Source organism: Lepus europaeus, chromosome 4, assembly GCF_033115175.1.
Source record: "Lepus europaeus isolate LE1 chromosome 4, mLepTim1.pri, whole genome shotgun sequence".
NCBI lineage: Eukaryota > Metazoa > Chordata > Mammalia > Lagomorpha > Leporidae > Lepus > Lepus europaeus.
Window position 1 is genome coordinate 151,867,052 of NC_084830.1, and position 15,273 is coordinate 151,882,324.

General features: G+C 50.0%; 1 protein-coding gene across 1 annotated transcript in view; it reads right to left on the reverse strand.

The window, feature by feature from the left end:
- GRAMD2B (GRAM domain containing 2B) overlaps window positions 1-14,839 on the reverse strand; it is a 69,370-nt gene extending 54,531 nt beyond the window's left edge. The window contains exon 1 of the mRNA XM_062189240.1: window positions 14,691-14,839. Within this exon, the coding sequence (XP_062045224.1) occupies window positions 14,691-14,773 (83 nt within the window). The 5' untranslated portion in view covers window positions 14,774-14,839. The remainder of the gene's footprint in view (window positions 1-14,690) is intronic.
- Between the last annotated feature and the right edge of the window lie 434 nt (window positions 14,840-15,273).

A 15,273-nucleotide genomic window follows, 5' to 3' on the forward strand; every position in this document is an offset into this window, starting at 1 on the left:
AACAAAAACAAACACTGCTATGCTCATGAATCCATTCTGACCAATGGTCAAGAACAGGAAATACATGTCCTTTTGTGTGCTCAGGGCCTTGCCATGTGTTAACGACCAAAACATCAAACTCTCAATGCTGAACACAGATAATTATCACATGGGTAAGTCAAGAGTGGTACCTTGCATTCAGTGAAAAAAGCTCATTTTTTTTTTTTTTTATTTGACAGGTGAGTTATAGACAGTGAGATAGAGAGAGAGAGAAAGGTCCTCCTTCCGTTGGTTCACTCTCCAAATGGCTGCTATGGCCAGTACGCTGCACCGATCCGAAGCCAGAAGCCAGGTGCTTCTTCCTGGTCTCCTATGTGGGTGCAGGAGCCCAAGCAGTTGGGCCATCCTCCACTGCCTTCCCGGGCCACAGCAGAGAGTTGGACTGGAAGAGGAGCAACCGGGGCTAGAACCTGGTGCCCATATGGATGCCGGTGCTGCAGGCGGAGGATTAACCAAGTGAGCCATGGTGCCAGCCCCCAAAAAGCTCATTTGATATAAAATGATAACACGGGGAAGGAGCCTGAAAACATGCAATTTCCATACAAATTCCCATCATGTATAAATATGTAGAAGACAGAATGGAGAGCTTCTAACAGCTAAGCCCTGTGTAAACTCATGGAAATTTTCTCAAATTTCTGTAACACAATTCTTCAAGAAAAAGATTTACGTGTTACATTTTCATCCTCAGAGTATTCTGTAATGCTTATGATACATCAACACCTACTGGGTGTATTATAAACACCGCACAATTATTTTAGAGCAGAGTGGTAACTATAAAATTTTACTGTTTCTATAATAAGGCTACTAAGTCATAAACCTACATCTTGAAGCATACAAATTTTTGTATGTACTGCCAGAAATTCAGTTTTATTATTTCATAGTCACATTATGTCTGAATTAAAAATGATCTTATCCACAGAGTGGTTTACAGGTATTCAAACTATTCTTATCCACCTTATTCAAGACTTCTGGCTTCAAGAACTTTATACTGTTTCCAAAACCCGAATGCCCTCTCAAAGGAAGAGGATTTGCCAACCCTATGACTATTCAAAGCCTTGGCTCTAGGCTTTGAAAGTTACTCTGCAAGAGGAATTTCAAAGAGATGTGGTGCAATTGCAGCATTGTTCAAAGTGCTTTTGGGTTCCTGCAGTGACTACTTTTAACCAGACAGCATTCACATGCTTTTTAAATAAATCAGTCACAGCGCTTTATAAAAACACCCTGTGCTTATGCAAAGAGGAACCCAGGACCAGTTTTTAGAAACTGAAATCTACAAATGACTACTGAGCAAATTACAACCTAAAGCTCCAACCAGAAAGATTAACTTCTCCACTGTCAGGTTTGAGCACCAACAAATGCAGGAGTTTCCAAGGAGATAACTTGTATCTGACAATACACAGAAAGTGCCAAGGAACTGAAAGGTGATCTTGTCTCCCACAGAGCAGGAGAAAACCTTTCAATGGCAGAACAGCAGAAAGCAAACAGCCCTGGTTTTCTGGCTGGGAAGAGAGACCTGTGAGAGTTAAGAGACCTACTCAGCAATGCGGTGGAAGGCACTCTGCCTTCTGCATGGTCGCCAATCCTTTATCTAGGGAGGCTGCATAGGCAGTGATTTTAGGAAGCTGGTTCAGATTAGACCGCCTGCCTTTGAATGTTGGCTTCAACCCCTGAACAGCTGCTACGACCTTGGATAACTCTGTCTGTTATCCATACATACACAGAAGCACTCTGAACAGTCTCCAACACGTAGCTATGGTTCTTCATCTCAGCGAAGCGAAAAAAGATCAAATCTCAAATCTCAAAACCAAAATATTCCTTTCCTTTGCTCCATTTTCCTTGTGGGCAAAGGTCTTATCTTGGTCAGCTTGGTAATCTCTGTGACACTCTGCACTGCACGCAGTACACAAAATTACTTGGCAAATGTTGGCTGAGTACATGGTCAAAGCTCAGGTCATTATCAGTTGTCAAACACTGACTCCTAGCTCATGTATGCCATTTATTATCCTCTCGTCTCAGAGGTTCTGGCAAAAGCTCTGCTATTTTATAGTTTTACCATTTGAGAAAGGGCGTTGTAACTCTTTCAAAAATTTTCCAGAAAATAGTCTGATCAAGAATAAATGTGTGGCCGGCGCCGCGGCTCACTAGGCTAATCCTCTGCCTAGCGGCGCCGGCACACCAGGTTCTAGTCCCGGTTGGGGCACCGATCCTGTCCCGGTTGCCCCTCTTCCAGGCCAGCTCTCTGCTATGGCCCGGGAGTGCAGTAGAGGATGGCCCAAGTGCTTGGGCCCTGCACCCCATGGGAGACCAGGAGAAGCACCTGGCTCCTGCCATCAGATCAGCGCGGTGCGCTGGCCGCAGAGCGCCGGCTGCGGCAGCCATTGGAGGGTGAACCAACAGCAAAAGGAAGACCTTTGTCTCTCTCTCTCTCTCTCTCTCTCACTATCCACTCTGCCTGTTAAAAATTAAAAAAAAAAAAAAAAAAAAAAAAAAAGAATAAATGTGGCCGGCACCATGGCTCAATAGGCTAATCCTCTGCCTGCGGCGCCGGCACACCAGGTTCTAGTCCCGGTTGGGGCGCCGGATTCTGTCCCGGTTGCTCCTCTTCCAGGCCAGCTCTCTGCTGTGGCCAGGGAGGGCAGTGGAGGATGGCCCAAGTGCTTGGGCCCAGCACCCCATGGGAGACCAGGAGAAGCACCTGGCTCCTGCCATCGTATCAGCGCGGTGCGCTGGCCGCAGCGCGCCGGCCGCGGCAGCCATTGGAGGGTAAACCAATGGCAAAAGGAAGACCTTTCTCTCTGTCTCTCTCTCTCTCACTATCCATTCTGCCTGTCAAAAATAAAAATAAAGAAAGAAAGAAAGAAAGAAAGAAAGAATAAATGTCAGGTATGTACCAGTTTTAGGTCAAGACAAGTCCAACTTTACATACTATGTAACTTCGTTATTAAGAGAGGAAGGGGAGCAGGAGGGAAAAGAAATATATTCTTGACAATTCATACACAATCTTGGAGGACCTCACTACATATTTTTTTTAAAGATTTATTTATTTTTTTTATTTGAAAGGCAGAGTTACAGAGAGGCAGAGGCAAAGAGAGAGAGAGAGAGAGAGTTTCCACCCACTGGTTCACTCTCCAAATGGCCATAACAGGAAGAGATGGGCCAATCCGAAGCCAGGAGCTTCTTCCGGGTCTCCCACGTGGGTGCAGGGGCCCAAGGACTTGGGCCATCTTCTACTGCTCTTCCAGGCCATAGCAGAGAGCTGGATCGGAAGTGGAGCAGCCAGGACTTGAACCTGCGCTCATATGGGATGTCAGCACTGCAGGCAGTGGCTTTGCCCGGTACACCACAGCGCCGTCCATCACTACATATTAATACAAAGCATCCAACACAAAATTTAAGGAGTAACTAGATCAAATTAGTAGCTATTTTTCAAGGAATTTGAGGAATAACATGGTGATGATAGACGTTGTCAGGACGAATCAATTAGTCGTCTTTCATCATTACCCACATACAACAACTCAGTTCACGGCCCTGAATGCCTTTTTCAGCCCCGTGCAGCAGCAGTCTCAAAGTAATAGGTAGCATCACGCAGAAACTGTTTTCAGAGAATAGTCCTTAACAGTGAGGGGCACAGAACAAACATGGTCTGGCTTAGTCCGGCTATGTCCGGCTCAGTCCCAGTTTTTAACCCACTGCAGAAAATGGAAGACATAACTTGAAAAACCAAGAAGACAGTATGTATGGATATAAAGGTGCACCTGATACACATGGACTTGAAGGATGTGCCAACAAGCATACACAATCAGAATCTCCACCAGAGGAAAAGCAGTGCCAGGGCACGGAGCACCGCAGGGAGGAGGAGGAGCACTCCAGCACAGAGGAGGAGGGCTGCTACCGGCTAACAGGAAATATGCGGTTTCTTTCTTTTCTCCATAGAACTCAATATTACTTCCTCCTCTCCCTTCCAGTCTCCCCTCTTCTCTCCTCATCTCTCTACTCACTTTCTGTAACTTCACATTGCTGTTCCCCGACCTGGTTTGTTCTCCTTCTGAACACGGGCATCACACCATGCCCTCTAGGCACAGAGGCTGGCCCAGGTGTTGCTACCCCGGCTGACACGGGGCCTCTCTGGGACTAGAAGAGCGAACAGAAGACTCAGGAGAAGAAACTGCAGCCTAGGACGGCCCAGACACCAACCCCTCTGATGAACACTTGGAGCCCACTTCGCTAAGGGGACCATAAGAGAGTTGTATTCTGATGGGTTCATTTATTGCTGGGAAAACCATAAAGAAGTTACACCAGAGGACATTGCCCACCACTGACCCATCTCTCCTGCAGTGCGTAGTCAGGCAGTGGGCAGAGGGCAAACGCAGTGAGGTGCTTCAGTTCCCCAAGTCCAACACACTAATATGCATACTGGCAAGTAAATATTTTAAGGAACAAAACAAATTAGTAAAAAACTGGATTCTGGCCTAAACTGACAAGAGCCTAAGAACAAAGTGACTCCCTCTGAAATGAGCACCTGTCAGGCGGGGACAAGAACACCTTCACCTGTCATTTCCCATGTGTCTAGACAGTTTTAATTTTCTAAGCTTCTATTCGTATTGGTTTACAAATGTCATCAGATGGGAGACTATGGTCCAATTCTTTTCACCGAAGAAAAGTAAACACTGGGGCTGGCGCTGTGGTGTAGCAGGTTAAGACTCTGCCTTTGGCGCCGGCATCCCATGTGGGCGCCAGTTTGTGTCCCGGCTGCTCTTCTTCTGATCCAGCTCTCTGCTATGGCCTGGGAAAGCAGTGGAAGATGGCTCAAGTCCCTGAGCCCCTGAACCCATGTGGGAGACCAGGAAGAAGCTCCTGGCTTCGGATTGTTGTGGCCATGTGGGGAGTGAAGCAGCAGATCGAAGACCTTTCTCTCCATCTCTCCCTCTCTTTATAACGAAGCCATTCAAACAAACAGATAAACCTTACAAAAAAAAAAAAAAAAAAAAGAAAGAAAGAAAGAAAGAAAGAAAGAAAGAAAGAAAAGAAAAGCAGTATTGAGTCATTACATGCAAAGTTTTAAGAGGATATAAAAACTGTACTCCTGTATCACCCGAGTTTGTGTGACACTGTGGTGGGGAGTTTGCCAGATCTCAAGCACACATGTCACCAAGTCAGCACACATCGGGTATTTATTACGTCACCCACAGTAAGCCACTGACTGGCCTTGGGGCTGCTCACAAGCTTGCTGTCCTTGCTACGTGAAAGCCACTCTGTTAAAGTCTCCCACACGGACCCTCACTCATCATCAGCGGCAAGCAACCTGAACCGGAGCAGGTGTCACATACAGAACTACTACAGGACCCGGCAACTCCTCTCTGAGATACATGCTCAAGAGAATGAAAGCGTATGCCAGGGCCGGCGCTGTGGTATAGCGGGTAAAGCCGCTGCCTGCACTGCCGGCATCCCACATGGGCACGGTTCGAGTCCCAGCTGCTCCACTTCCGATCCAGCTCTCTGCCATGGCCTGGGAAAGCAGTAGAAGACAGCCCAAGTCCTTGGGCCCCTGCACCCACACGGGAGGCCCGGAAGAGGCTCCCGGCTCCGGATCGGTGCAGCTCTGGCAATTGAGGCCAATCAGGTAGTGAACCAGTGGATGGCAAACCTCTCTCTCTGCCTCTCCTTCTCTGTGTAACTCTGAATTTAAAATAAATAAATAAAAAAAGAAAGAAAGAAGGAAAGCGTATGTCCACAGTAAGACCTGCAGGCAAACATTCACCAAGGCATTTTTTTTTTTTTTTGACAGGCAGAGTGGACAGTGAGAGAGAGAGAGACAGAGAGAAAGGTCTTCCTGCCATTGGTTCACCCTCCAATGGCCGCCGCGGCTGGTGCACTGTGGCTGGCGCATGCGCTGATCCGAAGGCAGGAGCCAGGTGCTTCTCCTGGTCTCCCACACAGGTGCAGGGCCCAAGCACTTGGGCCATCCTCCACTGCACTCCCGGGCCACAGCAGAGAGCTGGCCTGGAAGAGGGGCAACCAGGACAGAACCGGCGCCCTGACCGGGACTAGAACCAGGTGTGCCGGTGCCGCAAGCAGAGGATTAGCCTATTGAGCTGCAGTGCCAGCCACCAAGGCATTTTTCATTCTAGCCTCAGTGTGGAAACAAGAAGAGACAGAACGTGGTGTATCCACATCACCGGATATTCAGCAATACAATGAACGGACTACAGGCACACAGGGCTTCGGGGACAGCCCTCCGCATGTCATGTGAAGTGAGAGGGGCAGCGGCATGGTGCGCCTGAGCTTTCCAACTCACAACGATGGTGCAGCCCATGACTTCTCCACTTCACAGCAGGGTGACCGCGACACACATCGTGCACTTTGCCAGTCCTCCAGGCTCTCCTGGTCTGACACTGTCGCTGCAGCCCCAGCCAAGCACAACCATGAGGGTGCGAGGTCTGGCGGGTTCTGCGGGCGGAATGCATTTATGACTCCTGCTGTTTCCAACTTAACGGGTTTATCAGGATGTGAGCCCACTGTAAGTCACGAGCATCTGTATATTAGATGTCCAGAAAAGGCTGGTAACAGAAATAGAAAATAGGTGGTTATTTCAGCCTGCGGCTGACAGCTGGCTGGGGATGAGGATCACATATAAGCGTGTCTGCATCTGGCTTATGGTGATGGTCAAGGCACCAGGTCTCATTGACTTGTACACTAGAAATGAGTGCATTTTCTGATACGTAAAATGCATCCTGGGATATCATGTCCCATTGTAAACGTGGAAACTTGTGGCACATGAGCAGGGACCAGTGGCAGCAGACACATCCGTCTATGTAAGCGAATGCAGTCTGAGCTGGTTCTGCTTCTTGTCTGATGGCAAATAACCAGTGTGTGCTTGTATAAAGACTCTCCTCTTTGAGAGCGACACAGTCGCTACTGCGATGGAGGAGTCTCCCTGGGACCTCTGCTTTACCCCACTGAGCATGCGCGAGGCACCCAAGGCTGAAGGGCATTCATGGGCAGTTCTGCAGGATGTGAGCAAACTGGAAAAACCCAGTTTAAAGCTGAGGGTCATTGTGAGAAAAGCCTAGCACCGGGTGCAGGATGTGGAAATCAATGGATCATGGGCAAAAGCACCGGGCAACAGATGTGGAAATACCAAACCAGAAAGTAATATTTAAATAAGCCAAGAGGTCATATAAAAGCATTATGGCAGGAGACTCTTTTTAGCTCCAAGCCAAAAACAAGGTGCCCATTCGATTCACGGAAGTGCCCGGGTGCTGTCACAGGAGTCCTGTGGTGCACCTGACATTGAAGGGGTTCAAAACATTTCTGCAAGGGGCAAGCTTCGAGCCTGGTGTTTACGATGCTTGATCCCACATCACAAGGCCTGAGTTCGATTCCTGGCTCTGGTCCTGGCTCCAACTTCCTGCCAATACAAATTCTCTGAAGCTCCAGAAATGGGTTACTGCTACCCTCGTGGGAGACTGTGTTCCTGGCTCCGGCCCCAGCTGCTGGCAGCACTGGGCAGTGAACCAGTGATGGGAGCTTTTTCTATCCTTCTCTCTTCTGTCTATCTGATTCTCTACCAGATTTTTAAAATTTTTCTAAGTTCACAGAAAAATGGAATGAGAAGATAAGTTTATTTTGGTGCTAAAATTTCTGAAGCCTACACACAGTATTTTTCATAACACACATTTTCCACGACTTATGCTGTATGCTGCTCTAAGGGTTTCAGCCTTTAGAATTCTGATAGGTTTAAAGACGTTTCCTGTCTGTCATTCTCCCACCCCACCCCAGCGCACACCCCCGGCCCTCAACACTGAGGACTAAGATGTCTACAGTTCATGGAGACTGACAGCACACTCGGCACTGGCCGAATGTCTTTCTTCTATTTTCCATGTAAACCTCAAAGCAAGCTTAGTACAAAGAGCTGACTTAGGTGTTTCTCTTCACAGACAACAAAACCCAGACTGAAGATGCTCTGGACCCTGGCATGCTCACACCTCCAGGAGTCAGGAAGGCTAGAATTCTAGAGCTAGTTCCTCAGGGTATGCATACTTAACTGCCTTTATTATTTATTTATTTATTTTAGAGAGACAGTCAGACATCGATAAAGAGCTCCTATCTTCTTTTTATTTTTTTTAATTTTAATTTTTTTTTTTTTGACAGGCAGAGTGGACAGTGAGAGAGTGATAGAGAGAGAGACAGAGAGAAAGGTCTTCCTTTACCGTTGGTTCACTCTCCAATGGCCGCCGCGGCTGGCGTGCTGCGACTGGTGCACCGCGCTGATCCGATGGCAGGAGCCAGGTGCTTCTCCTGGTCTCCCATGGGGTGCAGGGCCCAAGCACCTGGGCCATCCTCCACTGAACTCCCTGGCCACAGCAGAGAGCTGGCCTGGAAGAGGGGCAACCGGGACAGAATCCAGTGCCCTGACCGGGACTAGAACCCGGTGTGCCGGCGCCACAAGGCGGAGGATTAGCCTAGTGAGCCGCGGCGCCGGCAAGAGCTCCTATCTTCTGGCTCACTCCCCAAGTGCACACAACGGCCCCCGAGAGCTGGGCCAGGGAAAGCAATACAGATCCCTCACACAGGTGGCAGGACGCCAATGACTGGAGCTGTCGTAGCTGCCTCCACACTGGTGGGAAGCTGCAGTCAGTCCCACACTGGTGGGAGCTGAACCCAGGTAACTCAGATGGGTAACATAGGCATCTTACCCACCAGGCCCAAAACCCGCTCCCTCCTACCACTTTATGTACTGCCTTCACAAATCAGCAACTTTGTATGGTATTAATCTAGTCGGAGAGCTGATTTGGGTCATTTCATTTCTTTTAAAAACTTCCAGGGACTGGCATTGTGGCACAGTGGGTTAACCTGCTACCTGATGCCAGCATCCCATACAAGTACTAGTTTGAGTCCTGGCTTCTCCACTTCCAATCCAGCTCCCTGCTAATGTGCCTGGAAAAGCAATGGAAGATGGCTCAAGTATTTGGGTTCCTGCCACCCACGTGGGAGACCAGGATGGAGTCCTTGGCTCCTGGCTACGTTCTGGCCCAGTCTTGGCCACTGAAGCCGTTTGAGGAGCAAACCAGCAGATGAAAGAGTTCTCTTTCTTTGTCTAACTCTGCCTTTCAAACAAATAAATCCAAAAAAAAAAAAAAAAAAAAAAGGTCCAGAACAGTTCTGTTTCTTTTCCATCTTCTTGAACTCCTCCATTGATTACTGCACTTTAATATAATTTTTATGTTTTAGAATATGTCATACAGAATTCTTTTCTTTATGTCCCAACAAGAGTAAACTCGGTCTATCAGATTTGATGACCTGGAAATTTTTTTTAAAAAATGTATTTATTTTATTTGAAAGTCAGAGCTACACAAAGAGGAGGAGAGGGAAAGAAAAAGAGAGAGGGAGTGGTAGAGGGAGAGAGGGAGAAGGAAAGAGAGAGAGGTCTTCCATCCACTGGTTCACTCCCTAGATGGCCACAACAGCCGGAGCTGTGTTGATCTGAAGCCAGGAGCGAGGAGCTTCCTCAGGGTCCCACAAGTGGGTGCAGGGGCCCAAGGACTTGGGCCATCTTCCACTGCTTTCCTAGGCCACAACAGAGAGCTGGATCAGAAGAGAAGCAGCCGGGACTCGAACTGACGTCCAAATAGGATGCCAGCACTGCAGGCAGCAGCTTTACCCACTATGCCACAGCGCATATCTTTATTCTTAAAAAAAAAAAAAAAGTTTTTATTTATTTGAAGAGAGAGAGAGAGAAAAAGAAAGCAACAGAGAGACAGAGACAGACAGACAGTGCCTCCATCCGCTGGCCTACTCCCCAGATGGCTGCAGCAGCCAGGGCTGGGCCAGGCCGAAGCCAGAAGCCAGTAACTCATTCTTGCTCTACCTCCTGAGTGTCAGGGATCTACGCACTTGAGCCATCACCTGCTGCCTCCCAGGATGCAGGATCAGAAGCTGAGTGGCGAGGACTCTAACCAGCACTCTGATATGGGACGAGGCTGTCCCGAGCTGCAGCTTCAGTGGCTAGGCCACCAGGCCTGCTCCCAGCTCCTACTTCTCACTGTCAATGACCCATGTCAAAGAGCTTAGGTAAGACCCAGACACGCGCTCACTACAGCCCTGAATCTTCACCAGAATTCACCACTTAGCCGAAAAATGCCGGTCTTCCTCCTCTATACGGTGTTGAACACATTTCCAAAATTCTTATGTTCCAGGCTACTACAGTTTAAACATGAAAAATTCAAACTACACTACAAATGTAGCTTATGGGTAATATAATTCACTATTTGAAATAAGAATCAAGATGACGTTTACTCAGAAATATATCGGTGCTTGTTTTAGACACCTGTTGAAGTTAATTAAAAGTACTAGGCCATTACCAAATGAGATCCACAAGATTGTTTACAAAATGAAACTGAGTTTCACCAACCGTGTGACAAAAAATGTAGACTACAGGCAACTGTCTATGAACCGGGAACATAACATTCAGAAGGAACAAGTTAATAGAAGTGGGACTAGCTATGATCGCAGGAGCAAAGACAGCCAACGTTGCCTGTTCTTGCATGAGACATGCGGTGTGTGGTGATGAGGAAATATGCAGCTTATCTTTGAGCACAAAAAGGAAAAAATAAGGCCCAGCTCTCAGGCGAGTGACTGCATCTAAAAACTCTGCCACTGACGGAAGGCTGGATTAAGGAAATATTAAAAGAACTTCCGTGGCACAGGGCAGTTGAACGTCGGCCACAAGCCTGGTACATTTCTTTATTAGTAGGTCTGGGGCCTCAGCCTCCACTGCTCCCCCATAGATGCTGATGGGAATCACTATCTTTTAAGCCCCCTGAGAAATTCAAGAAGGAAAATGTGATGGGAGTTTGTGCTCTGTTTCAGAGAGAAAGAATTCCTATTCATGGGGCTCGTGTGAGTTAATGACATCAACTACTTAGAATGGTCCTTGGTACCAGCGAAGTGTTACGTAACAGTCATAAGCACAGCAGCTAAGTTCGATGGGGCTGGCCGCACAGGTAAAGGTGAGCGTGGATAAGCGGGAGATGTTTGCTTATGGCCATGATAAAGGAAGGAGCGGGGGAGGCAGGAGTGAGGGCGTGGGGAGAAGTCGGCTTTCTAACCCACACTTGACGCCATTCGTACTGCTCCGGCATTTTGTCTCTGTTTTGTTTTATAAGAAATATATTTTTAAGTTAATACTCTTTTTTAAAATTTTTTTATTTTTTTGACAGGCAGAGTGGACAGTGAGAGAGAGAGAGGCAGAGAGAAAGGTCTTCCTTTTGCCATTGGTTTACCCTCCAATGGCTGCCGCGGCCGGCGCACCACGCTGATCCGATGGCAGGAGCCAGGTGCTTCTCCTGGTCTCCCATGGGATGCAGGGCCCAAGCACTTGGGCCATCCTCCACTGCACTCCCGGGCCATAGCAGAGAACTGGCCTGGAAGAGGGGCAACCGGGACAGAATCCGGTGCCCTGACCAGGACTAGAAGGATTAGCCTATTGAGCCACGGTGCCGGCCTAAGTTAATACTCTTAATTGACAAATCATGATTGTACTGTTGTGTGGTGTAGTATGCCTTCAATATATGCATACAAGGTAGAATAACTGTCAAATATTAACATACCCACCCCTTTACTTACCTCTCATTTCTAATAATGTGACACGTAGCTATTACACATTATTAATACTACCGTCATCCTGTGTACAATGGATCTCAAAACTATTCCTGCTGTCCACCTGACACTTGGTATCCTCTGAGCAGCAATTCTCCATCCCCTCCCCACCTTCCCAGCCTCTGGAAATTGTTACATTTACTCACTACTTCTCTGAGTTCAACTTTTGAATATTCTATTTCTAAAGGACATAACGCAGTATTTATCTTTCTGTGCCTGGCTTGTGTCACTTAGCATCCTGTCCCGAGTTCCATCTGGGTTTCCCATTTTTGAAGGCAGAGTAATATTCCACTGTGCACACACGCCATTCTCCTTATGCATTCATTGGCTGTTGTGGATAATGCTGCAATGAACAGGGGAGTGTTCCCTGTCACTTCTTTAAGTATAGGGCTGTTGGCACGATGATGTGGCAATGAGAAATGTACAAGCTGCCCAGCATCAGCAAAGGAGGCTGAAATAGTCTTGGCGTGTCCGCATTCATCGAAGAGGAGCCTGGTTTTCAGGGTAGGTCACTCAGTGCCACCAGGTTTTGGGGCAGAGGTTAAAGGGCGTGTAGTGCAGTGGTTACAGAGCTGCCGGCTCCAATCTCAGCTGCCCGTGCATTAGCTCTGCCGATGCCGTCTAACTGCTCAACTTCTCAGAGCTGCATCGTTCTTCCGTGTCAAACAGAGCTAAGAGTGCCTACTTCAGTCTGTCCACACAGCCAGGTGATCCTTGTCACATGGCAAACAGTCTCAAGCAACACCAGCTGTTCTCGTTTAGGAGGCTATGTCTGGTCATGAGGCAGTGGGAGCAGCTACAGACACTAGGGGATGGGGGAGGGGAGAGGATGAGAAGAACTGAGAACCACCCCTTCACTGGGACCCCGAGATCCAACAAGGCTCTGAACTCAGAGACAACAAATCTAAGTTTCAAATGGAGAGGTTAAACTGAGCACAAAAACTCAGCCATCTCCAAGGATTTCAACGTGGAATTCTCCTACCAGAACGTACTTGCGATAATACACCTTCATCTTTCTCCCATACAATTATTTTCATTCTATCCTGAAGCAAGAGTTCAAGAACCCAGAAGAAGGGCACATGTAAGACAGAAGACTGAGTCACGAGTGGCCGGCCTCACTACGTTTAGGAAACACCACGTTGCAGGGAAAAACAAACACAAATCCCTCAGACTCCTGGGCGCTCACCAAAGTTCACCAGAGAGGCTCGAGAGCAGGGACGACCCAGGGACACGCGAGGCTGTTCACAGCGCTGGCCTGAGCCTAAACACAGCATGAGGCGTCTTCAGGGAAGATGGAAAATGCTTGTGATGAACCAAGTAGCTGTGGATTCAAGAGATTTTTGCACCAAAATACAACGTTTCTGTTCACTCCATTTCTGAAGTTCCCTGGTAGGATGCCTTTGTGCTGCCCTCCCTGCTCTGGGAGTTCCAGGAGGGCAGATCCCAAGTCACGCCCAGCCCTGCAGTGTCCACCATAATGTAAAATAAGTACCGCGGTATTTGTTGAACGAACGCAAATCCATGAAACCAGTTTTTCCAAACAGAGCTCTGGGATGGGGTCCTGAGCCTCCAAGGGATTAGACTTGTTTTCTACCGATATCACTTTCCCAACATCTCGTGAAGGCTGAATTAAGAGAATCTGGGTAAATGCTACAGAAGACTTTTCAATCAAAACCAAGTCCTGCAAATCTAGACTACTGGGAACACGAAGACTTCAAACTGCCTGTTGGACAGGCCTGAATCGTTCTGCTCTGTGTAACTGGAACTCAAGACTGCCTTTTCCCAGCGAGTCCTGGACTAAGAGCAAGTCTGGGGTGGCGGGCTTGCTGCTGTCACTGCACACACGTCACCTCCACCTATAACCATGCCCACGGCCTCTTCCTCATCGAGATAAAAGCACATAGTAAGTGCCAAGGAAATGGATTTTGATCCTTCATCTTTTAAAATTTTATTTTCATTTTTTATTTGAAGGGCGGACAGTTGGAAATCTGTCCACTGGTTCCCTTCCCAGGAGCCAAGAACACCATCGAGGTCTCCCTCGTGGACAGCAGGGACCCAGGCCCCTGAGCCACCACCTACTGTCTCCCCGGATGTGCAGGAAGCCAGGTGGGAAGCTGGGAGCGGAACCAGGCACCCCCATGTGGGATGAGCAGCAACTTAACTGCTGAGCCAAACACCTACCCCTCTGAGCTCATCTTTTGTTCTTGAATATGAATTACTACAAAGTTAGGAATTTATTTCAGGGTGACAAAGCAGACACAACTTGGGGAGATTCCCCCACAGCAGCGCTGCACGGACTCCAGAGGCTCAGCTTAGGTTGAGAAAGCTGGCAGAGCGAGGGAGACCCTGGAGAGCCACGCGGCCAACAGCCCTGCAGCCGCCCATCAAAGCGGCGCACACAGCTGTTCTCCCCAAGCAAGCGGAAGCTCAACCGACGCACAGCTTTCAGGCACACAGACCTGGCCTGGAACAAGGCTGTGGTGTCTACAAAAAAAGGACTCGCCGCTGCAACAGCGGTGGAGACGAAGCCTTGCCCGCTCTCCGGAGGCACCAGCTCCCCCAAACCGGATCTAGTGTGCCGTCACCCGGGGCGCACCTGGCTCGGTCTCGTCCTGCCACGCAAGGTGTCAGACAAGCTTCCCGGCAAAGAGGGACACCCTGGGTGACGCCTGCCTTTTTCAGAGTTAGAGAGCAACAGCGACTTCCAGAGTCAGGGACACTCGGGGGCCGCGCGGGGCGGGATTCCCGCGCGCCACGGCGGGCCGCTCATCCCTCCCCCGCTCCGAGCCTTGAACTTCTCCGGGCAGAAGCGTCGGGAACCCCATGGCCGGGCTCGCGCCTTCCCATCGAGTAATTCACATCCCCCAGGGGCAGAGAGAGAGGGAGGATCTGGCAGGAGCCACGGAACGAGCTCAGGGCGCTGCAGCGGCCACGGAAAAGTTGCCCCGAGCGGCTCGGCCAGCTGGAGGCCGGGCAGCGGCGCGCGTACTTACGCGGCGGAGCCGACTCGGCCCTCCCGCTTGCCGGGCACTCTCGCAGTCTTGGCGTCGTCCACCTCGGGCTGGAGTTCGGTCATCAGGCCCGGCTCCGGAGGGCGCCGTCAGCCCCGCGCGCCGCCTCCCCGGCTCCCCGCATCCGGGCCGGGCCGGGCTCCCGGGGCCGCCGCGGGCCGGGGCGCGTCGGGGGGCGGGCGCGATTGGCCCGGAGCGGCGGGGCAGAGCCGCGGAAGGGAGGGAGGAGGGGAGGCGGGGAGGCGGGGAGGAGGGGAGGGGGTGGGTCGGAACGAAGTGACAGCCTCTTCCCCCAACCCCGCGGGCCGGCTCACCGGGAGGAAACCTGTTGAGCGAGTCCTGCGGGCCGACGCAGCCGATTGGCCGGGCAGGTGACGCCTCTGCCCACCCCGGGCCCAGCCAGCCGGGCCGGGTGGCGGGCGGGGGCGGCCTTCTCGCCGCGCCCGGAACCGGGGGAGTTTTTCGAACCCGGGGAGACGGAGCCGGCCGAGTGGGGGCCCCCAGCGCCGCGCCGCCTGGCCTGCGCCCGGGCCTGAATTATTCAGTCGGGACGTGGACGGCGCGA